This window comes from Parasteatoda tepidariorum, chromosome 10, assembly GCF_043381705.1.
Source record: "Parasteatoda tepidariorum isolate YZ-2023 chromosome 10, CAS_Ptep_4.0, whole genome shotgun sequence".
NCBI lineage: Eukaryota > Metazoa > Arthropoda > Arachnida > Araneae > Theridiidae > Parasteatoda > Parasteatoda tepidariorum.
In genome coordinates, this window is record NC_092213.1 from 57,504,597 (window position 1) to 57,530,887 (window position 26,291).

Genomic DNA, 26,291 nt, shown 5'->3' on the forward strand with positions numbered 1-26,291 from the left:
ACAAATTCCAGTCAAATAGCACTTTAAGAATTTTACAAATGTTGTTTTTGAACACAACACTTTTAAGTTTTCATCATCTCCTTAAAGTATGTATTTATGCAATTCACGGGAAAAAACATGATCATTTTATTAATTAAATTTATACAAATGTTGCAGATTGAATATAAGTTAAACGATTACTTTAAATAATTCTGAAGTATGATATTTTTCATATATAAAGACGAGCAAAGTTTTAGACCTTACTGAATATCTTCAGCTATTCTATTTCATCATGTTAAGTTACAAGGAAAGTGGATATTTTTTAATTTTTATTGATATTATTAGTTTAAAAAATATCATGACTGAACCTTAAAATAGTTTTAATTTAGAGTGTAAATTATTACTTATTTATTAATTATTGTTTATTTATTATTATTAATTATTATTATTATTTATTAATTATTTTTAATTTCATTGTTATAAAAAATTTTTCAGGTACTCTTCGATTTCTCTTTTTAATTTCAAATGCATTTGATTAACTTAATACCTTAATTTGAGCCGCAATGGCTGAAGGGATAGAGCATTCGCTTTCCAATGAGGTGAACCGGGTTCGAATCCCGGCAATGGCTGGGATGCGAATTCCGTATCCAGCTTGCACCAAACACAGTGCTTACGTAAAATATCCTCAGTGGTAGATGGATTATGGGGTAGAGTCCCTTTGCCGTCATGCTAAGCGTGGGAGGTTCTCGTGATCTTCCTCTTCATGTAACGCAAATGCGGGTCAGTTCCCTCAAAAAAGACCTCCACGAAGGCGAAATTTCTCCCAATACTTGATCAAGGAGTTCCCTTGTCTTTGGGGTTGGGTTCAAAATCACAAGGCTACTGAGTTGAACATTATTAGTCGTAAATCTAAAATCAGGACGGCTGTTCAATGACGGTGATAAAATAAAATACCTTAATTTTAATATTTTAATGATTGGACAAACGTAATCAAAGCGTTTTATCCATGAAATTTCGAGTGTCAAAATAAAAATCTAATGCTTTGGTACGATGTATTTTTATACTGTTACCATAAACACTAACTATAAATAACGTTTTTAGAAGAAAATTTATTTTTAAAAATAGAAATTTGTTTGTAAAGATTTTTTTTAACTACCAGCAATAAATATCCTTACTTTAAGTTATAACTTTAAAACTTATCACTATTTTTGTCAAAAACTTTGCGCACGAAATTAAAATTACCAATATTCTGTTAAAATTTTAAAATGATAGAATAAAAATTGCACCTTATTGTTTGCAGCGTCTTGTGTCCCCTTAAAAAAAGTATAAAATTTTTGAAACTTTTTAAACTAACAAATTATATTTTAATAACTTTTCTAATAAGCCTTTATAATTTACATGAAAAAAATTAAATTAAAACATTCTAGACCTCAGTTTTCTTTAAAAATTAACAAAATTCAAATATCCAAATATTAATTATTTTTTATTTTCTTAAATTATTTTCTGAAAAATGAACTTTGCTATAGTTTTATGTCAGGCGCCTTATTTCTCCGCAACCACCAAATAAGAGATCAAGTTTAAATGTATACTTTATTTTACTCTTTTTCTCTATTCTATTAAAGTGTGTATGATTATTTATAGAAATAAATGTGCCTATAAAAATGAATAGCTTTCAGCATACATTCTTTTATTAATACTGGGCAAAATGCTGCCACTATAAATGTCTTCAAAACGTTTAGAAACAATGTGCTATTTAAACTGCAAATTGCTATTATAATATTATTTTAGTTTTCTCTGCAACCACCAAATAAGAGATCAAGTTTAAATGTATACTTTATTTTACTCTTTTTCTCTATTCTATTAAAGTGTGTATGATTATTTATAGAAATAAATATGCCTATAAAAATGAATAGCTTTCAGCTTAAATTCTTATATTAATACTGGGAAATATGCTGCCACTATAAATGTCTTCAAAACGCTTAGAAACATTGTGCTATTTTAGCTGTGAATTGCTATTATTTTAGTTTTCTCTGCAACCACTAAATAAGAGATCAAATTTAAATGTATATTTTATTTTACTCTTTTTCCCTGTTCTATTCAAGTGTGTAAGATTGTTTATAGAAATAAATATGCCTATAAAAATGAATAGCTCTCAGTATACATTCTTATATTAATACTGGGAAATATGCTGCCACTATAAATGTCTTCAAAACGTTTAGAAACATAGTGCTATTTCAGCTGCAAATTGCTATTATTTTAGTAGCATCTTTTCAAATGTACCTGATTTCAAAAGATAAACTTCAGTATTATTAATACGTACACACATTATCTTTTAACAATTCAAGTATTATCTTCTTTTTGTTTGAAGTAACGCATTGATAAGATAATTACAGACAGTTTTGTCGATAATTTGGTTTTTTGCATTTGTTTCCTCCCTATCATTCAAATGCATCATTCGTTTGAAGTCCATTATTAGAAGCTGCATCTAATCTTGACGGTTTTGTATCTCAATAGACTTGACAAGATGAATGAAAAGTTTTCCAAACGATATGAAGGTGAATGGAAAATATCAACACCTGCTCATCCCTCTGTATTCCAGAACATTGTTACCCCAACTTTTTCGCCTCTGCCTGATGATAGTATAAAATTTCATTTTGAAGCTTTTTATCAACAAGTCAGCAGTTCTTCTTTGGGGGAATCTATTTTATCTTTGTTCAAATTGAAACTAGTAAAATTTAGTAATACTCCTATATCTCCATCGTTAGAAGTAACTGTTAATGTAATAGTTAATTACACCAATGGATGTTCTTTCAGAGAATATTATAATCGTTCTTTTTCATACGCTGATGTGCTGACTTTCGAGGATGTAATTCGGGCCACCCGCACAAAATGTCGGACATCAGATCTTCGGTACATGCCAACTGTTACTCCTCATGGCGAAAACATGAAAAGCGAAGCTTTGGTTATAAAATGTGTTATGCATTTTTATGATTATCTTCAATCGCCACATTTTGTCTTCGGTGCCAAAGTGTAGACACTTGAAGTGTAGACACTTCAGACCAACATCTTGATTTTTTTAAAAACTTACAATCGATGTACGATCCCAGTATGTTTAGCGATTTTGTTTTCAAAGTGGGCGATCAATCCTTCCCAGCTCACAAAATAATCCTCTCTGCTCATTCTCCAGTGTTCAAGAATATGATGACCCACGAGTTCGAAGAATCCAAGACCAACAGCGTCACTATTACGGACGCCACGCCTGAAATATTTGATTTATTCCTGAGGTATTTGTATTCAGGTGAGATTGAAGTCAAGTGTTGGGATTCATTAAAAGCGCTTTACTACTTGTCCGATAAATATGACATTGGAATTCTGAAGACTAAATGCGCAGAAACGGCAATTTCTATTTTATCTGTAGATTCTGCATGTGATATACTTAAAGCTGCTTATACCTATTCCGATTCACACATAATTACAACTGCTAAACAATTTGCTGTTCAACACTTGAAGGAAATTGTTTTGAGAGAAGATTGGAAGGAACTTGTAACAACTCATCCGTTGATTGGATATGAAGTAACCTTATATTTTGTTTCAAAATAAACTTTATATTCGAAATATTATTTTATAAAAGTTATTATTTCATGTATGTTATTATTTTATATTTTAGAGAAGTGATTACTAAATTGAAAAGTATCTTTAAACATAACTGCTCTATGATAGTAAATCAAATTTTAATGCTTTTAACGTTTTAATTATTTAGATTTATAAAATAACATAAAATTGTGTTGATTGAACCCGTAATTATCTTTGGTTTTATCTGTGTGTTTTTTTATACGATTACGTAACGGAAATTGAAATGTGTTGATATGTTATTATTTTATCTTGTTGTAGAGAAATAAATACAAGATTGTAAAGTATATTTAATACGTACCTTCTCCTTGATTGTGACTAACAGATGGGTGTTTTAATATTTATAGTTCTATAACATGAAATTTTGTTCAATAAACATAAAGTAATTTTTAATTTTTTAAAGAATTATTATAGAAACGGAAGTAGAAATGTGTTAAAGGTGAATTTTGATATTTAAAAACATAATTTAATAGTAAAAATGAACAATAAACCGCAAAGTTGAATAAAGTATAACTGTATAGCATAAATGTGTGAACGTTATTGTTTACCCCTATACATATAGTCTATTAATAGCTGGACATTTTATTCAATTTTACAATTGTCGTTGAACAGCCGACCCAAATTTATGGGTTTACGACTACTAATGTTCAACTCCGTAGCCTTGTAATTTTGAACCAGAACCAGAAAACAAGGGAACTCCTGTATCAATTATTGGGAGAAATTTGCCTTTGTGGAGGATTTTTTGATGGAGCTAACCAGCACTTGCGTTACATGGAGAGGAAGACCACGAGAACCTCCCACGGTTAGACTGACGGCAAGGGGACTCTTACCCATGACCCGTCTACCACTGAGGATATTTCACATCAGCACTGTGGTCGGTGCAAGCCGGATGCGGAATTCGTATCCAATGGGATTCGAACCCGGTTCGCCTCATTGTAAGGCGTTAGCTCTATCCCCTGAGCCATCGCGGCTCAATAGTTGGAAATTGTACTTAACTGATTATGAAAGAGGTGTAAATCATTAATAGAACCATAAAAAGTTGATAATTACTTTTTAAATAATGTTTACCATGTTCATTGAATTTCTATGTCCACCTCACCCTTTAATAACATACTAATGTTATCAATTACTGTTGTTTTTAATTTTTCTTTAAAAGTAAACCCATTGTTTTATAAATTTTAACATAGAATAAATCCAAGCTACTTTCAAAATAAATTATAACTCGTTTTATAATATTAACTCATATCATATTACCAACATCATATAAAGTACACTACCCTGCAATAATGGAAGAGACCCTTTCAGTTTTTAACATTTTTTTAAATTTCTCAAGAAATACTCAGAGGATTGTCTTAAAACTTTCAGGTTTGAGAAACTGATAATAAATCATGAATAAAAACAAGTATTTTTGAAAACCTTATACCAGAATATATAGCATTAAGTATATAAAGTAGACTACCCTGCAATAATGGAACAGACCCTTTCAGTTTTTAACATTTTTTAAATTTCTCAAGTGATTCGCAGAGGATTGTTTTATAACTTTGAAACTTTCAGGTTTGAGAAACTGATAATAAATCATGAATAAAAACAAGTATTTTTGAAAACCTTATACCAGAATATATAGCATTAAGTATATAAAGTAGACTACCCTGCAATAATGGAACAGACCCTTTCAGTTTTTAACATTTTTTAAATTTCTCAAGTGATTCGCAGAGGATTGTTTTATAACTTTGAAACTTTCAGGTTTGAGAAACTGATAATAAATCATGAATAAAAACAAGTATTNGGAGGGGATGGCACCCCCGCTTCGGTAGCTCGACGACCTGCGCGCGAAGTGGAGCACTTTACGGTAGCACAGTTTAACGAGGACCAATACAGCACACCTTTGGTCCCTGCGCAGGCTGATACAAGTGGTCACCCACCCGCACACTGACCGCAGCCAGTGATGCTTGACTTCGGTGATCTGCTGGGAACCGTGTCTTAACGATCAGTACTAAAATTGTGTTGACTGAATGAAAATAATTTTCGGTTTTACAGCACGTAAAGAGTTTTACTAGTGTTTTCTTTTTAAATATTTCAATCCAATTTTTTCTCTTCAAAACATGCGCCTGTATTATGACTTTTTTCTTCAATCTATTCAGAGAACCTATACAAAAACTCTCCTTCATTTTATTATTATTTAATCAATGTTATTTTGAAAGTTGGTTGGTTTAAACCAATTTGATTTGAATCATGCTTTTAGCTAAATTCAGTGGCACTACAGCCCATAGAGGGCAAAGGCCTACTGTGCCCATCTCAGTTTTCTTGACCTTGGGCTCTGGGGTGCAGGAGCAGATGTTCCGGTTAGGTGGTCAGCCGAACGCGGAACCCGCAGTGTTTAGTTCCCAAGAATGCTTGGTACTCACTTATCGACCCACTGAAGGGATGAAAGGCTGAGTCAATCATGCCCAGCCCGAGGATCGAACCCAGGACCTGTGACACGGGAGAGCGAAGCGCTACCTCTAAGCCACCGGGAGTAGAATCGTGCTTTATAACAAAGTTTTTTGTTTTTTTAAAAATTAAAAAAAAAAACTAGTTTGGTTTTCTTAAGAAAAAAAATATTTTAAACAACTTAAGTTTCAATTGTTTACATAAATAGTCATCGAATCATATCAGCTAATAAGAAAAATTTTGTTTTTCAAGAAACGCTATAAGTTTGAAAAAACTTTTTTTTTTCATTCATGCGCTCATCAATTCAAAAAGTGCTGCTTCTTTACACAATTATGATATTTTTAAGAAAAGGTTATCAAATGTATTATAAAATTTTAAAAAGAAAACCTTCGTTTTTATAAATTTCATGATGGTCCTATTAAGCAATTAATGTGTGCTTACATAAATCAGTAAAAAGAGTACTTCCCATGATTTTCGAGATATAGGAATAAGCTTTCCTGAAATTTCATAGTATTCATAGTCTGTGAATGGTTTCTCATTAGCGCCCTCGTTTCTTGAAAGAGAGTCGTCGACAACTGATTTTAAATAAAATATTCAGTTAAATAGCACTTCAAGAATTTTATTAATGTCGTTATTGAACACAATACTTCAAATTTTTCATCATCTCCTTAAAGTATGTATTAATGCAATTCGGGTACAAAAACATGATCATTTTATTAATTAAATTTTTACAAATGTTGCAGATTGAATACAGTTAAACGATGATTTTAAATAATTCTGAAGTATGATATTTTTCATGTACTGACAAAAAAATGGTTAGACATTGCTGAAAATCTTCAGCTATTCTTTTTTATCATGTTATCATGTTTTGTTGAAAGCAAAGTTGATATTTTGATACAGAGCGAAGGTGATGACACAGAGTGAAAGTCCCAAAAATTGTAAGTGCGCCAAAACATCGATAAAGCGCGCCTAAGGGTGAGCTTGGCGAAGTTCCCTCTTTCATTGGTGGTTGCATTATTTTAGGAATTAGTAGAGCTGCCGCCTTGGAGTAGAAAAGTTGAAAAGTACGCATAACGCTCCGGTGAGTGATCTTTGTTTCTCCGCCACTTGTTTAGTCTTAATTTATATCAATTGTAATCAAGAATTATCAATCATTAAAATTTCAATTAACGTTAACTATGTGTTATCAATCTTTAATTTATATGATACGTATTAGTGATGTATCAATTTTTATTGATATCATTAATTATTAGTTTAAAAAAATATCATGTCATGATTGTACCTTAAAATAACTTAAATACTTTTAATTTATAGGTTAAATTATTATTAAACCTTTTGTTTAAAATAAAGAGCAACAAAAAAAAGGGATTAAACCGGAAAAACCCCATCTTTTCAAACTCAGGTTACTTTTAAATGCAATTTTTTAACTCAAATAAAACACAGAGTGTGGGTAAGGTTATCTTACGCGGAAAAGATTTAAGGTACTACTAGTTTACTTCCTCTATTCATCCCAGTTCCTATATTATTGTTTTTATTTTAATAAAATGCATGACTAAAAATTAGAATTATTTTAGAGCTACTCTACTACTATTATTAAAAAATATTTAACTGGTTGAAAAGAAATTGCAAGAATAGGAAAAGAAGAAAATGTTACTTTTTTGCCTGTCTAATAATTACGCGCTTATTATTTTTATTTTTTTTTTAACATTTTCTCAATTGCAGCTTCTTTTTTTTTTTAATAACTTGCATTAAAAGCCTTGTTTTTAAGAGGGACACCAGAGTTCCAGAATGAGAAAAATCTTTAAAAAATATATTCTTTGGCTTTTAAGATATTAAAAGAATTCACATTTTAATGAACCGTGTTGCAATCGGAGTTTTCCTTAACGAGTTATAAAATTATGAATTTATAAAGGTCCATACATCAATATATAGGCTGACACAGTTGCTTTTTCTCGTTTTAATTTTTTTTCAGCATTCTCAAAACTTAAGAAAGTTCTTTGCGCACTAATTTTTGTTTTATTGTTATAAAAAAAAATTTCAGATACTCTTTGATGCGTCTTGTTTAATTTAAAATACATTTGTTTAACTTAATACCTTAATTTTATGTATTAATAAGCGTTTTTATCGAAGAAATTTCTAGTGACAAAATAAAAATTTTATGCTTTGGTACGATATATTTATTTTTATACGGTTACCATAACCACTTAAATTTATTTAAATAACTGTAAACAACATTCTGTTAAATTTGACATTAACATTCTGTTAAAATTTTGAAATTATCGAATAAAAATTGCACTTTTTTGTTCGCAATGTCTTGCGTCCCCTTAAAAGAAAGTACGTAATTTTTAAAACTTTTTAAACTAACTAACAAATTATATTTTTAATAACTTTTCAAATAAGCCTTTATAATTTACATAAAAAACATTAAATTGAACAGTTCTTGGCCTCAGTTTTCTTTAAAAATTAACAAAATTTAAATATCTAAATATTAATTATTTTTTATTTTCTTAAATTAATTTCTCAAAAGTGAACTTTGATATAGTTTAATGCCAGGCGCCTTATTTCTTTGCAACCACCAAATAAGAGGTCAAATTTAAATATATACGTTATTTTAAATTAAATTGCTTTGAAAAGAACACTCTTTCTTTCAAAACATATGTTCTTACATTTTTTCTCAATTTTTTCAAGAAAAGTTACTCTTTTTCTGTATTTTATTCAAGTGTGTATGATTATTTATAGAAATAAATATTCCTATAAAAATGAATAGCTTCCAATATGCATTCTATTATTAATACTGGGGAAAATGCTGCCACTAAAAATGTTTTCAAAACGTTTAGAAACATACTGCTATTTCAGCGGCAAATTGCTATGATTTTAGTAGCATCCTTACAAATGCACCCGATTTCAAAAGAACTTAAGTATGATTAATCCTTACACCCATTATCTTCTAACAATTCAAGCCTTATCTTCTTTTATTTGAAGTAACGTATTGATAAGATAATTAGAGACAGTGTTATTGATATTTTTTTTAATTTTTTATAGCATTTGTTTCCTCCCTTCGCATTTCTAATGTATCCTTCATTTCAAATCTATTATTAGTAGCTGCATCTAAACTTCGCTGTTTTGTATCTCAACAGACTTGTCAAGATGAATGAAAAGTTTTCCAAACGATATGAAGGTGAATGGAAAATATCAACACCTGCTCATCCCTCTGTATTCCAGAACATTGTTACCCCAACTTTTTCGCCTCTGCCTGATGATAGTATAAAATTTCATTTTGAAGCTTTTTATCAACAAATCAGCAGTTCTTCTTTGGGGGGATCTATTTTATCTTTGTTCAAATTGAAACTAGTAAAACTTAGTAATGCTCCTATATCTCCATCGTTAGAAGCAACTGTTAATGTAATAGTTAATTACACCAATGGATGTCGTTTCACAGAATATAATAGCAGTTCTTTTTTAAACGTTGATGTACTGACTTTCAATGATGTAATTCGGGTCATTCAGACAATCAATTATCCGAACCTGCCAAAGATTTCTCCTCATGGCGAGAATATGAAAAGCGGTGCTTTGGTTATAAAGTGCATAATGCTTTTTAGTGATTGCCATCAATCGCCACATTTGGTCTTCGGTGCCATAGTGTTGACTTCAGACAAACATCTTGATTTTTTTAAAAACTTACAATCGATGTACGATCTCAGTATGTTTAGCGATTTTGTTTTCAAAGTGGGCGATCAATCCTTCCCAGCTCACAAAATAATCCTCTCTGCTCATTCTCCAGTGTTCAAGAATATGATGACCCACGAGTTCGAAGAATCCAAGACCAACAGCGTGACCATTACGGACGCCTCGCCTGAAATATTTGATTTATTCCTGAGGTATTTGTATTCAGGTGAGATTGAAGTCAAGTGTTGGGATTCATTAAAAGCACTTATCTACTTGTCCCATAAATATGATATTGGAATTTTGAAAACTAAATGCGCAGAAGCGGCAATTTCTATTTTATCTGTAGACTCTGCATGTGATATACTTGAAACTGCTTATACCTATTCCGATTCACACTTAAAAACAACCGCTAAACAATTTGCTGTTCAACACTTGAAGGAAATAGTTTTGAGAGAAGATTGGAAGGAACTTGTGACAAATCATCCGTTGATTGGATATGAAGTAACCTTAGATTTTGTTTCAAAATAAACTTTATATTCAAAATATTATTTTATAAAAGTTATTATTTCATGTATGTTTTAATTTTATATTTTAGAGAAGTGATTACTAAATTGAAAAGTATCTTTACACCTAACTGTTCTATGATTGCAAATCAAATTTTATGTTTTTAAAGTTTTAATTGTTTAAATTTATGAAATAACATAAAAATGTGTTGATTGGACACGTAATTATCTTCAGTTCTATCTGTGTTTTTTTTTTTTTTTTTTATCAAATTACGTAACGGAAATTGAAATGTGTTATTATTTTAGCTTGTTGTAGAGAAATAAATACAAGATTGTAAAGTATATTTAATACGTAACTTCTCCTTGATTGTGAATAAGAGTTGGGTGTTTTAAAATTTATCGTTCTATTTCATAAAATTTTGTTCAATAAATATGAAGTAATTTTTCATTATTTAGAGAATTATTATAGAAACAGAAGTAGAAATGTGTTCAAGTTGAATTTTGATATTTTAAAAACATATTGTAATAGTAAAAATGAACAATAAACTGCAAAGTTGAATAACGTGAAACTGTATAGCATAAATGTGTGAACTTTATTGTTTTCCCCTATACATATAATCTATTAATAGACTATCTGGACATTTTATTTAATTTTATAACCGTCGTTGAACAACTGACCCAATTTTATGGGTTTACGACTACTAATGCTAAACTCCGTAGCCTTGTAATTTTGAAACCAACCCAGAAAACAAGGGAACTCCTGGATGGAGTATTGGGAGAAATTTGCCTTTCTGGAGGACTTTTTGATAGAAATAACCTGCATGTGAAACTCCCACTTTTAGACTGACGGCAAGGGGACACTGACCCATGATCCGTCTACCACTGAGGATATTTCACATCAGCACTGTAGTCGGTGCAAACCGGGTGCAGAATTCGTATCGACTGAGATTCGAACCCGGTTCACCTCATTGGAAGGCGAATGCTCTATCCCCTGAGCCATCGCGGCTCAATAGCTGGAAATTGTACTTAGCTAGTTATGAAAGTGGCACAAATCATTAATAGAACCATAAAAATTTATTAATTACTTTTTAAATAATGTTTACCATGCTCATTGAATTTCTATGTTCAACTAACCCTTTAACAACATACTATTTATGTTATCAATTACTGTTTTTTTTTTAAATTTTTCTTAAAAAGCGAATTCGCTGTTTTATTAATTTTAACATAAAATAAATCCAAGCTACTTTCAAAATAAATTATAACTCGTTTTATAATATTATATTACCTACATAATATAAAACTATATGTATGTAGACTACCGTGCAATTATGGAAGAGACCCTTTCCGTTTTAAATTTTTCAAGAAATACTCAGAGGATTGTCTTATAGTTTTAAAGCTTTCAGGTTTGAGAAACTGATAATTAATTATGTATGAAAACAAGTATTTTTGAAAACCTTATACCAGAAAATATAGCAATAAGCTTGTAATTTGTATCGATTACTTTTAGTGTTACAATAAATTTTGTATACTTAGCTTGAATTTTTTCATGGAGATATGGACATTTTTAGAAACTAATATTTTTGTATTATGTTTTTTTTTCTTTTTTTTGCTGTAATATTCAATAAAATTATACAAAATTTTTAGAGCAATTTTTAATTATTTGCAAAATTGTCGTTAAAAATTGGACGAGATATGAGTATTTAATTTAGTCCTTTCATACTACGCATGCGCGGAAAAATATTTTTAAAAAAATCATAATTTTGAACTGAATTGTATTTGTTAACTTGTGGAAAAAGTTCGATTTAAATATCTTGAAAAAGTTTCTAGCAAATTAAGTAGGTTTTATGTTTTTATCCCCTTAATGATCGGTTAATTTTCAAGTAAACGGTCATAAAAGTGCCTATTTTTTTGGCTTTTGTATTTGTATTACGCATTTCATTAGTGCTGCAAGTAGTTTAAAGTAAACTAACTATTTACAACTACCTTAAAAATATTCTGGTACTGCCATCTGGTGTGTAAAATGAGAAATAAAATGTTTTACGGGCAAATGAAATGAATTAACTTTATTCTTATAAGCGTGTAACTGCTGAATACTCCAGCCCATCAATATCACGGGGGCAAGAAATAGAGGGCGAAACCTCACGCCATCATTTTCACGGAAGCGAGAAGGAAGCGGTTAAAAGAAAGCTCTAAATGATAAGGTTTATTAAATCCGGACGTTTGGCATGATTAATGCACATATTAAGATTAAATGGTAATAGAAATTTAAGAAAACTTTTAAAATGAAAACCTTTTAACTGGAAACCAAGAGGAAGACTGAAAAAAGAGATGCTCGGATGATGTTGGCGCGCATGCGCGTCAGCGCCCCAACCGGCAGAAGATTTTGTAACTTCCATAATGACAGACGGCTCACATGTGTCTAATTAAAAATAAAACTTCTGAAATCGCCTTTAGCGATAACTAAAATAAATAGAAATAAATCATCTCTTTTTAAAAAAGAGTGGTCCGTTCTTATAATTTTTCCTCTTCAAAAAAGAGTATTCCGTCCTAATAATTTTTCCTCTTCAGACGATACTACCAAAAATCTTATCACTGAAAGTGAAAAACTAGAAGTTAAAAGCCAAAAGTAGGAAAGTCTGGAAAGATATTGTTTGGAAGGCCAAGGCTCACAGCGGGCGGCAGTGCGATATAAGTAAATGATAAAGAGTTTTCCACAAATTTCCTTCACAAAATAAAATTTTATAACAAATAATAATACATCAGAATAATCTTCTGCAGACTTATATATGACAGTATAATACTTTTATGAGGGAAGATCCCCCACAATGCCGTCGTCATTTTTAAAAAGAACTTTTTTAATAGTATAAAATAAAATTTGAAGAAAGTCATTTTATCCCCAAAATAAAAATACATTATTCATTCAATCTCCTGTAAAATACTTATGTTTATGAGATTAATTGATTAAATTTAAAGACTAAGACTTCTTATTCATTTTGTAAATATCTTAGAGGAAAATATGAAACATATTGAAATAATATTTGCACTTATTATTTTTTATTTAAAATCTTAGGATTTAGATGGAAGAAACTTTATTTTTAATGAAGAAACTTCTCACGGTGTTTATTTAATTTTACAAAATACATAAAAACAACAGTTTTAACATATTTTAGATTAAATCACTCAATATTTAGAATAGATATTTCTGCTTTCTATCCTGTTTATACACTGGTTATCATAAATTAAGGAAAATTCACAAAAATCGCGATAACTCAAGAAATTACACATGGAATTTTATGAAACTTACCCACAATATACAACACATAGTAAGGTATTAAACAATATAAAAAGAAATTATCAGACATTAATAGTAGTATAGAAATTAGCACATGTATAAAATAAACAAATTGGAAGTATCGGTTTGCAATAGAAAAAGTACCTTTAATATGGAATATGATTGCCTCTAGAAGCAATACAGCACAAACAGCGATGTGTGATGCTTTCAATTATGCGGTCTATCAGTTCAATAGGAAGTGAGAGCCATTGCTCTTGTAAAGCAGTTGCAAGCGTGGCAAGGGTCTGAGGGGGCGGATTGATGGCAGATACACGCCTCCCTAGAGCATCCCAAACGTGCTCGATAGGATTCAAGTCCGGGGATCGAGCTGGCCACTCCATGCGAGTAATTGTTTCCTGTTGAAGATAATCATCAACAATGCGAGCTCTGTGTGGTCTTGCATTATCGTCCTGTAACAGGAAGCAATCACCAATTGCCCCGGCATATGGGCGCACATAAGCATCAAGGATGTTGTCTCGATAAACCTGAGCATTCACGGTTCCCCTTGGAAAGACATGGAGGTATGTGCGCCCTCCTAAGGATATGCCTCCCCAAACACAGACACTGCCTCTTCCGTATGCATCTCTTTCACGGATGTTTGATGGATGATAACGGGTCCCAGGTTCTCTCCATATCAAATAACGTCTACTGTCACTTTCTAGACTAAACCTGGACTCATCCGTAAAGAGAACAGGCCTCCATTGATCTGACGTCCAGTGGACATGTTGTCGGGCCCACTGCAAACGGTCTCTCCTATGGCGTGATGTGAGCGGCACGCAAATGGCTGGTCGTCTCGCATACAGACCACCTTCGTGGAGCCTTCTGCGCACAGTTGACGTTGACACCAACCTTCCGGTGGCTGCAGCAAGAGAGGATCTAAGATGTGTCGGAGTAGCGGTTCTATTCCTGCGTGCACTTAATGTCAAATATCGGTCATCGGCACTGGTCGTAACAGTTGGCCGTCCTTGACTGAACCTCCTAGATGCCGAATCTGTGGTTTGAAATTGCCTCCAAAGTCTATGAACCACAGATGGACTCACATTTAGCCATCTGGCCACTTCTGATTGACTCTGCCCTGCCTCTAGTCTCCCGATGGCTCTCCATCGTAGTTCTTCAGGCAAATGATGCCTAGAGGTCATTATTACGAATTGGCTATCTCAGATTTTCAATGTCGCAATCACAGTAAAATTTGTGTGCTTTCTCTCAAACTTGGACTTTTATGCTCCAGGCAGATGACGTAAGCCGAGTGCAGCGCCACTAATTTGCATATTGCAATTTTACTCAGCTACTCTTAGTGGACAACATATGCAAATTTTGCACGGTTTGGCTTACTTTTGAAAGAGTTATCGCTATTTTTGTGATTTTTCCTTAATTTATGATAACCAGTGTATATCAGTGTTTTATTTCGATAAGCCTAAATGTTGATAACTTATGTTATACCTGTTTTCTTTTTATTATCATTAAGAAAATGTTTTCTTTTTCGCTATCATTTAATCTTTTGAAATATTTTATTTAAAATGTAAGTTGGGTTTTCTATTGACTCCATGCCAGTTATCTTCATGTTTGTAATTATCTCATTCTTTCGATAAAACTTACTGATATCAGGAAACATTATTTTAGTGATTATTTGTTAAGGAATAATCAATTTTTGCATTTATTCTTCCGCAACATTAATTGCTAGTAATCCAATTACATTTTTTGCAATGAGATGTGATCTTAAACTTCGTGAAACATTGACTCAATTCCTTTATATATATATATGTCCGTAAATACTTCATTTATTATGGAGGTCATAGATACCTTGATACTCTTTCAATATTAGAATAATAAATGCAATTAATAGATAATGCACAATTTTAAAAATATATTTTATTTACATTTATTGCGTGCAGGTTATTCTGCAACGATCATACGTAACATATATTTATAGATTCCTAAATACTGTTAAATGAATGAAGTAATTAAAAACATAATTAAAAAAATAACATAATTAAAAAATAACATAATTAAAAAATTTTCAATCTTTAATTAAAACCTTCAAGCTGTCAAATATTAATAATAATTATAATTTTTAACAACTTTTTTAAACACAAATTTTTAATTCTCGAACTTAATACTTTCTTTCATATGAAAATATCAGAAAATTTATTTAAAAAAAACTATATTTTTAAATTGGGCCATTGGCGACAACAGAGGCTAGATGTTTGTACTGAGTTTAAATAAATAATAAGTTATAAAACTCACATTTAAGAATTAGATTAATTTATTATCAACTCATAGGAGTTTTTTTTTAATAAATAAATGTAGTGATTGCTTGATTTATAATTGTAAGTCCTGAGTGTTTAATGTTAAGTTATATTTCTTTTGAAATAATTTTTTAAATATGCAAAGCAAGACAACATTCATTTTTATTTGTATGTGAATCAAAAAATATTAACTTAACTAAAGATAAATGAAAAAATAATAGAGTTAGATAAAAACTTTAAATGTAAAAAACTTTCTAAATAAGATTTAAATAAAACACAATATTTTCGCCTGAGGGAAATGTAAATGCAGTTTTAATTATATTGTTAAACTATTTAAAGTGCCTATAATAAAATTAATAACTGAAAAGTTTATTATTTACTAAATCATAATTATTATTAATCATTTTAATTATTTAATCATAACTACATACATTTATTATTTTATTGATTTATGCATGCATTTTAAATAAATTACTAAGCTAATTAGGTCATTAACTTGATTTATATGTTAATTTATTAATAAAAATTAGTAATTAATATGATTGTTTTGCTACTTTCTGTAAAGTAAAAAGTTTTTTTTTCTCTTACTAATTGAAATTTTATTTTAAAAGAACGTGTCAAGCCCATAGAAAGAAATTATTGCCTTTTTAGAATAATAATGCCCTTTTTTAAAACTTTTTCACCCTGCCCTTTTTCCTACCTAGTATGAGCTCTGATTTACAAATATTATAACTTTATAAATTTCAGCTTTTCGTATTATTGCTAAATAATCTTTACGTCGAAAAATATTTAAAGAATTTCATAACAGAAAATTAAATAAAAATTTCAAAAAAATTGTAAATAGTTAGCGAGCGGAACTATTAAGTTTAATTAATGAATATAGAATTAGAAACAAAGTCTCTGCTAAACAATAAAAAAAATTGAAATCTTTTAAATAAACAAACTTTATTGTAATAATAATTTCATTATTAAGGATTGAAAGTTATGTGAAATTATTAATTTTAGTTAGTGGATGAGTAGGAAAAAAAGTTCACTACTCGAAATACATTTATTGAAAGTTACGAAATATAGAAGTGGTTATGGAGGTACTAATTATAATTTTTTTTATCTTAGTTTTATTACTACCTTTAAAAAAAAACTTATGAACACAATTTAATTAACAGATATAAACGTATATGTCGGTGCTTGAACAAAAAAATACGCTTTATATTTAATGTTGAAGAATCTAATGAAGACCCGCTTAANAAATGTTTTCTTTTTCGTTATCATTTTATCCCTTGAAATATTTCATTTAAAATGTAAGTTGGGTTTTCTATTGACTCCATGCCAGTTATCTTAATGTTTGTAATTATCTCATTCTTTCGATAAAACTTACTGATATCAGAAAACTTTATTTTAGTGATTATTTGTTAAGGAATAATCAATTTTTGTATTTATTCTTCCCCAACATTAATTGTTAGTAATCCAATTACATTTTTTTGCAATGAGATGTGATCTTAAACTTCGTAAAATATTGATTCAATTCCTTAATATATATAAATGTTCCTAAATACTTCATTTATTATGGAGGTCATAGATACCTTGATACTCTTTCAATATTAGAATAATAAATGCAATTAATAGATAATGCACGACTTTAAAAATATATTTTATTTACATTTATTGCTTACAGGTTATTCTGCAACGATCATACGTAACATATATTTATAAATTCCTAAATACTGTAAAATGAATGAAGTAATTAAAAACATAATAAAAAAAACATAAATAAAAAAATAACATAATTAAAAAATTGTCAATCTTCAATTAAAACCTTTCAGTTGTCAAATATTAATAATAATTATAATTTTTAACAACTTTTTTAAACACAAATTTTTAATTCTCTAACTTAATACTATCTTTCATATGAAAATAGCAGAAAATTTATTTAAAAAGAACTATATTTTTAAATTGAGCCACTGGCGACAACAGAGGCTAGATATTTGTATTGAGTTTAAATAAATTATAAGTTATAGAACTCCCATTTAAGAATTAGATTGATTTATTATCAGCTCATAGGAGATTTTTTTTAAATAAATAAATGTAATGATTGTTTGATTTATAATTGTAAGTCCTGAGGGTTTAATGTTAAGTTATATTTCTTTCGAAATAATTTTTTAAATATGCAAAGCAAGACAACATTCATTTTTATTTGTATGTGAATCAAAAAATATTAACTTAACTTTCAATAACTAAAGATAAATAAAAAACTAAAGTTAGATAAAAACTTTAGTTGTAAAAAACTTTCTAAATAGGATTTAAATAAAACACAATATTTTCGCCTGAGTGAAATGTAAATAAAGTCTTAATTATATTGTTAAACTATTTAAAGTACCTATAATAAAATTAATAACTGAAAAGTTAATTATTTATTAAATCATAATTATTATTAATCATTTTAATTATTAAATCATTACTACAGACACTTAAAAACATACATTTATTATTTTATTATTATATGCATGCATTTTAAATAAATTACTAAGCTAATTAGCTCATTAACTTGATTTATATGTTAATTTATTAATAAAAATTAGTAATTAATGTGATTGCTTTGCTACTTTCTGTAAAGTAAAAAGTTTTTTTTCCTCTTACTAATTGAAATTTTTTTTTAAAAGAACGTGTAATGCCCATAGAAAGAAATTATTGCCTTTTTGGAATAATAATGCCCTCTTTTAAAACTTTTTCACCCTGCCCTTAATTCTGCCTAGTATGAGCTCTGATTTACAAATATTATAACTTTATAAATTTCAGCTTTTCGTATTATTGCTAAATAATCTTTACGTCGAAAAATATTTAAAGAATTTCATAACAGAAAATTAAATAAAAATTTCAAAAAAATTGTAAATAGTTAGCGAGCGGAACTATTAAGTTTAATTAATGAATATAGAATTAGAAACAAAGTCTCTGCTAAACAATAAAAAAAATTGAAATCTTTTAAATAAACAAACTTTATTGTAATAATAATTTCATTATTAAGGATTGAAAGTTATGTGAAATTATTAATTTTAGTTAGTGGATGAGTAGGAAAAAAAGTTCACTACTCGAAATACATTTATTGAAAGTTACGAAATATAGAAGTGGTTATGGAGGTACTAATTATAATTTTTTTTATCTTAGTTTTATTACTACCTTTAAAAAAAAACTTATGAACACAATTTAATTAACAGATATAAACGTATATGTCGGTGCTTGAACAAAAAAATACGCTTTATATTTAATGTTGAAGAATCTAATGAAGACCCGCTTAATTGAAACTCTGAAATGTCGCACCCATATCTAACTTGGTGAATGATAGATAAGTGATACCGAAAACAAAACAAAAACATACGGGCACAGCTGTTTGGCGATTGACGAGAACGCTCCAACTGTTTCCAGCCGCGGTAGAGCTGGTTTTATTTCACAGTGTATGCGATTTTAACCTTGACGCGGCATATTTCTTTCAGTTCTTTCTGTAAGATAACTTTATCACCGAGTGAATCAGGTTTTATAATTAATGTCTTACAAAATTACTCTTCATTTGAGCTTTCGCTATGTGTGCATCAACTTGTTCGTAAAATGTTTCGTTGAAATATTGGTATCAAACATTTTATGCCAATATGGTTAAGAATGAATACGTAGGAGCCTGGACAATATCTACACCTGCTGATCCCATTGAATTCAAGACTATTGTAACGCCAACTTTTGCGCCATTCTCTGGTAAAAATTTAAAATTTCGTTTCGAAGCCTGTTATTACGAAGAAGGCTACTACGAGGATTGCTATGTATTCAAACTGAAACTCGTAAAACTCTCTAATGTTGGAATCTCACCAACATTGGCAGTGTTGATTAGCGTGAACTATTCCGATGGATCTATTTTTAAAGAATATCCATGCAAGGTTTTTACTAGTGAAATGAATTACGTTACTTTTACAACTGTAACTGGAGATATGCTTAGAAATGGACACTATAAAAAAATGTGTAATAAAACTTTAACTATAAAATGTAAAATGAGAATCTTACATCAAGGTCAATCATCACATGCAACAGGTAATGAAAGAAAATCATGCAAATGTGTTGATGTTATAAGAAATCTGAAGTCAATCTACGAGCAAAGTGTGCTCAGTGATTTTGTCTTCAAAGTAGGTAATAAATCCTTCCCTGTTCACAAAATCATCCTTTCTGCGCATTCTCCTGTTTTTATGAAAATGATGACCGACGATTTCATGGAATCCAAGACCAACAGCGTTACCATTACGGATGCAGCACCTGAAGTCTTTGAATTGTTCCTCAGATATTTATATGGTGGAGAGCTTGAAAACAAGTCTTGGGATTCTCTGAAAAAACTTTATTACTTAGTTGATAAATATGATGTTGTATTTTTAAAGGTTGAGTGTACTGATGCAGTAATTTCTCTCCTGTCTGTGGACTTAGTGTGTGAAATACTCAAACTGTCCTACAGTTTCTCTGATTCAGACTTAAAAACTGCTGCGATAAATTTTGCGGTCAATCACATCAAAAAAATTGTTCCGAGAGAAGATTGGAAAGAACTCGTTAAAACTCATCCGATGATTGGGTATGATGTCGCTGTTAATTTTATTCCAAAATAAAAATTTAATAACTTTCTTTTTATACAACTAAATGAAGATTGCGAGAGAAAGTATGATTTTTTTGTGAATACATTAGATTACTGTAATTATTATTATCTTTATCGATGTTTTAAAAACTATAGTTGTGAAATTACAATGAAATTCTTTATTTAGCTTACATTTAAGATCACTTAAGTTTAAAATCTGAAACTTTGCTTTGAATCCCATAAAATTTCTTATTTCGAGAGAAGATTAAATTAAAGTGCTTCCTATGTTATGGGATATGAAGTGGTTATTAATTTTTTTACGAAATGCATCAATCATTTATTTTTATATAATAAGTTCCTGAAATCCGTTTCAGCTCAATGTGTACCTGCAGTTTTCATCCTCACACCTGTGTTTGACACCCCCCCCCCTCCTCCCAATCGTTCAAAAGGAGTGGCTGGGCAGGGCGTAGGGGTTAGTGTAAGATTATGGTCACTTGGTCTACCAATGACCGCCAATGTGGGAATCGCAACTTGGCGGCACATAATCTAAAAATATACCCTTTCTTTCTCAAACGGAATCAGAACTGCGAAATGATGGAGAAAAAAAATTAAGATCAAGATGAGGTATGGAGATAGTCCCTGTAACAAATTCATTACACTTTGGCAAAAAATTCGTTTAATTACTTAAGACAAAAAAGAAAATTGTGTTTCATTACTATTAAATTCTGAATAAGATATAAAATAGATAAAAATTCTATGAAATTCTGTTTAAAAAAAAAATCTAAAGTTTTAAATGCAATTATTAAAATAACAGGTTCTATAGCAGCAAATTAAATTAAAATTTCTGAAAAACAACTTTTGATTATAAAATTAATTCATTTTAATGATGTTTTAAATATTAAATAAATTTTTTTTTTTTGGAGGTGAAATAACATTTTAAAATGAAATTTTTGATACTTCAAAAAATATGAAGCGTAATAAAAAATTGGTGCTTCAAATTAATTATAGATAGAAATAGTCTTTTATTTTTAGCAATTTATGTATTATAAAATGAAGAAGAAAAAAAATAAGAACTGAAAAATGAAAAATTAATTTAGATTTCGTGCTTGTTAAGAAGGGGGATATGAGAACTACACTTTTACCATCATATTGAAACAAAATAAAGTTTAAAATAAAAAATGTTGCTTTTGTAGAAAATAAATTTTTTTTTAATAGATATATTAGATGGTAACTAAAAAGTGCAAATTACTAGTTTGTTTGATCTGCTAGGGAGGTTAAAAACCTTGTACATCATCAACCAAATATATGACATTATAAATGATTATTTATATATTTTTATTATCCGGAATTGTCTTTATGGTCAATCTATTCAATCATACAATTCAACTGTGTAGTTTAAAAAATTTAAATAAGTGTAGAAAAATAGAAACCCCCTGGCGGCAGTAATTAAGTATGCGAAAACTTATATATTTATTAAGTTCTCTTATGACATTGTATTTAGAGTATCTTACACAATTGTGAAATATGTTCAAAGAGGAATTTTTTATTTCTGGAAAGTCATTCTTTGATGGTTATGCGGTATTTTTCAGACAGCTGGACCTGGAATTACCTTTTAATTTTTCTAAAATACTGTTTTTTCTAAAATAATTTATGATTTTATATTTTTGTACTTGAACATACATTCAAGGCATATCCTTAACTGACATATATGTTATGTAGAAAAACCATTTGAATTTTCTTAAACCTTGAAGAATTTTTAAAAAAAATATATTTTTAAAGATACATAATAATGAAAATAACTCATATCTAATGCAAATTTTTTATTCATCTTTCTTCATTTATTTTATTTATTTTTCAATACTAAAATTTTAAGGAACCCTATTTTAAATATTCTTTCATATTAACGGTGAAGCATAATATAAAGAGTTTCTAAAGGCTATCTTCTCAAGAGTTACACATCCAATTATTACATTTGTTTAATTTTCGTGGTGTGGGGATTATCTCTGATTCTGATGCATCATAGTTTTTTTTTTACTACTGAAAAATAAATTTCCTATCCCAAACTTGCAGTTTTAAATGGTACTTTATCACTAAAACAGTGCCAATAAAATAATTTTTTAAATTTTTTTTTTTAATTTTTTTATATTTCTACAAGATTAAAAGAAATTGTATTATTTAACATATCCATTGTAGTTAAAAATAATTTTAAAAATTTAAATTTTAGATTAAAATTTTAAATTTTTATTGGGCCCCAGGAGAGAAAAATGTTATTACAATAATGTTATATAATAGCCCCTTGTAAAAAAAAAAATGGTAAAAAACACTTCATCCTAATTTGAAAAGTAACCTATTTATCGATGTTTAAACTTTGTATCCAATATGAGTGTATTTACTTGCTTACAGTTCTATTTGATCAAGAAAAGAGTTTATTGCTCGTATTTTAATATTTAATTATTTTTTATTCGCCAAGTCAGATTAAATAATCACCAAATATTAATTAATTGTATTAAAACTATACGCAGTTTTAACATTGATACTGTGGAAATAAGTGTCTTACTTAAAAATATATGAGCGATTCTCAAATAAACGCCAATTAGGCGGCCAAAAAAAGAATAATTGCCGCCTAATTGGCGTTTATTTGTAGAATTGCTCATATATACATGATCCGGAGAAATTTTCTTGATAACCGTAAATTTTGACTGTGAGTTGTCCGTGAGAAATAGCCTCATGGCAAGAGATGTTAAATGTAGATAATCTATATGAATTCCGCACCAGGCTCTCACCGATCACTGCGCTGACGTAATATTCAGTGGTAGGAAATCAGGGGTTAGAGTTCTCTTGCAGTCAGACAAACCGTTTGAGGTTTTCGTGGTTTTCTACCCCGTGCAACGCAAATGCGAGTTGGTTTTATCAAAAAGTTTTTTACGAACGCTAGTTTGATCCAGGAGATCCCTTGTTTTGTGTTGCTCTCAAAATTACTAGGCTACTAGGTTGAATATTCGTAGGCGTAAACCCAAAATTGGGTCGGAGGTTCAACGATGGTTATAAAATAAAATAAAATTAGTTATGCTTAAATTAAAGTAAAAGCAAAAACAGTTCTGCTGCATTTAACTTACTCATATTGAGGCAACCACCCTGTTATTTTCACTGCTTCATAAGTTACCCCTAAGAATTTCACTTACCTGGTTCTTCCACTAAACTTTTCAATAGTTACAGTATTCACGTTTCAGATTTGTGAATGATTTCGTAGTATTGTTCAGTGCTGACTGTTTTTTTTTTTTTATTATTCACCTCGTACGAAGAACGGGTATTCAGCATAATTTAAGCGGTGCAATTTTCATAAGTAGTACAATTTTCTTTATTCAGGACAAGGAAATTTTGAGTGATAAATACTTTTTTTTTAAGATATCAAATTTGGATATAATGTATGCACTAAAAAGATCGGGATTTTGAAAATAACAATATTAAAAATTAAATCTTCCTAAAAAAAAAACAATATTTTTTTAAAATAAGAAGTTTTTACAAAATATAAATAATGCTATTTAAGATAAGAATTCCCTTTAAAAAGAATACATATGTTTTCTGAAAACAAGAAATTCCTGCAAAAATGCTTTTTAAATAAAACTAAAATTTATTTTTCGAAAATAGATATTGCTTCTAAAAATAAAATTTAAAGAAAAATGTGCATAAACTTTTTAATTGTCGAAAATATAATTCTGCTATTTCTTCTTGCTGTTTCAAACATCCTTATGATCTTGTAATCTCTTTTTTTTCTTTTTTTTTTCAAATACGGTCCACAGTTCCAAGTGGAAAGGTTTATAACTAAAAAAAATTTAAAATATTGCAAGCGAACCTCTCACATGTGAGGTTGCTTTTTCTCTCTATATTTTTTGTTCTATATCAGTCACGTCAAAGATACGCCCCAGGCCGTATCAATACGGCCCGCGATCGCAATGTGTCACAGAAAGACGAATCATGTTTTTTAGAACTTTTAGACTTCACTCGATTCCTCTACGGAAGTTTTACAATGCGCACACTACATTTATAAGTAATTTCAAGGGCAGGGAGTGATAGACAAACCAGAGAGATAGCAACAAGCGGAATCTTCCATGCGCTTTGAGTCTAGGCTAGAACCTTTCTTATCGATATGAAAGGAGTGCGTCGGCGAAACGTGAGTCAGGGAAGTTACATATTCTTTCATAGAATGGAAAGGTAAACCACTGTGTTTGATTTGCAATCAAACTGTTGCTGTTTGTAAGGAGTTTAATTTGAAGAGACCTTATGATACGAATCATAAATCAAAATTCGATTGTTACACTGAAAAAATAAGAATGGGCGCATTGTCATCTTTAAGATCTAAACTTCAAAGTCAACAATCGATGTTTACTAAAGCTAATAACGAGAGCAAAGATACCCTGAAATCAAGTTTTATTGCATTATTGCATTGCAATCGCCAAGAGATCAAAAACTTGCACTGATGGTGATTTTATTAAAATCTGTTTGTTGAAAGTAGCCAATGTTTCCTTTCCATTTCAAAAGTCAATAATACAAAATATTTCGCTTTCAAGAGACACTGTTGCTTCAAGAATAAATGATTTATCTCAAAATTTGGTTCTTCAACTGAAGGAGAAAATTAAGGAATTTACAAACTTTTCACTGGTTGTTGACGAGAGCACTGATACTGTTGATACAGCTCAACTTGCTGTTTTTATACCAGGTATTAACAGTAACTTTGAAATTACAGAAGAACTTTTAAAGTGCGTTCCATTGACAGGTACTACAACAGCAAATGATATTTATTCTGCAATTTAGCATTTGATAGCAGAATATGAACTCGACTGGAATATACTTAGCAGCACAACTACGGATGGCACTCCTGCCATGGCTGGCAAACATTCGGGCGTTGCAACTAAATTTAAACAGAAAACATCAGGGAATTTTGTGGGATTTCACTGTATAATTCATCAGGAATCATTGGCATCAAAACATTTAAAAATGGACCATGTCATGCAACCTATAATTAAAATAGTAAATTTTATAAGGAGCAGAGGACTGAATCGCCGACAGTTCAGGCAGTTTTTACAAGATTTGGAGGAAAATTTTTCTGATGTCCCTTATTTCACCGAAATTCGTTGGCTCAGTCGAGGAGTAGTTTCAGAAAGATTTTTTGCATTACGTGACAATTTTCAAGCTTTCATGTTAGAAAAAGGCAACCCCATTGATTACGACAATGACTGGTGGATTGATTGTGCCTTTTTGGTAGATATGAATAAACATTTGACTGATCTCAATGTAAAGGTACAGGGTAAAAATGTGATTGTCACTCAAATGTATTCATGTATTCAAGCCTTTGAAACAAAGTTGAGGCTGAGGGAAAATCAGATAAAAAATTAAACTTTGGATCATTTACCTCATTTAAAATCATTTGGCACAGTGAACCAAAAAAAATTGGATCAATATTCTCAACTTCTGCAAAATCTGATCACGAAATTCAACAATCGTTTTGAAGACTTCCACAAAATGAATGAAATGGAATTCCCAATTTTCAACAGTCCATTCCATTTTGAAGCTTCACAGGCACGACACCATTTCATTTGCAAATGGATTTGGTAGATCTTCAATCGGACAGTATTTTGAAAGAAAAATTTAAAGAGGTTAACGCTCTTACATTTTATACACAATATTTCAAGAGTTTTGATAACTACCCGGAATTACAACAGCATGCAGCACGCATTCTGTGCATGTTTGGTAGCACCTATTTATGTGAGCAGATGTTTTCCGTCATGAAAATAAATAAGAACAAACATCGCACAAGACTTACGAATGAACATCTCCAATCAATTCTTAAAATAATTACAGCAAATATGAAACCGGACATCAATGAGCTTATCAAAAACAAGAGAAGTCAGGTA

General features: G+C 29.8%; 2 protein-coding genes across 6 annotated transcripts in view; both read left to right on the forward strand.

The window, feature by feature from the left end:
- Positions 1-3,072: 3,072 nt before the first annotated feature.
- LOC107442714 (speckle-type POZ protein B-like) lies at positions 3,073-3,579 on the forward strand. The gene has a single exon (XM_043053573.1). It carries the CDS (start codon positions 3,073-3,075, stop codon positions 3,577-3,579), a length of 507 nt encoding a protein of 168 aa, XP_042909507.1.
- A 3,266-nt stretch (positions 3,580-6,845) lies between these two features.
- The window catches only part of LOC107442710 (uncharacterized), a 59,916-nt gene continuing 40,470 nt past the window's right edge, over positions 6,846-26,291 (forward strand). The window contains exons 1-2 of one of the 5 annotated variants that reach the window (XM_043053568.2): positions 7,003-7,120; positions 9,177-10,777. In XM_043053568.2, coding sequence (XP_042909502.1) covers positions 9,187-10,233 — 1,047 coding nt within the window. In that variant the 5' untranslated portion in view covers positions 7,003-7,120; positions 9,177-9,186 and the 3' untranslated portion in view covers positions 10,234-10,777. Of the gene's footprint in view, positions 7,121-7,437; positions 7,521-9,081; positions 10,778-26,291 lie in introns of those variants that run through there. The other 4 variants (XM_043053570.2, XM_043053569.1, XM_043053567.1 and 1 more) reach the window with 4 other exon arrangements.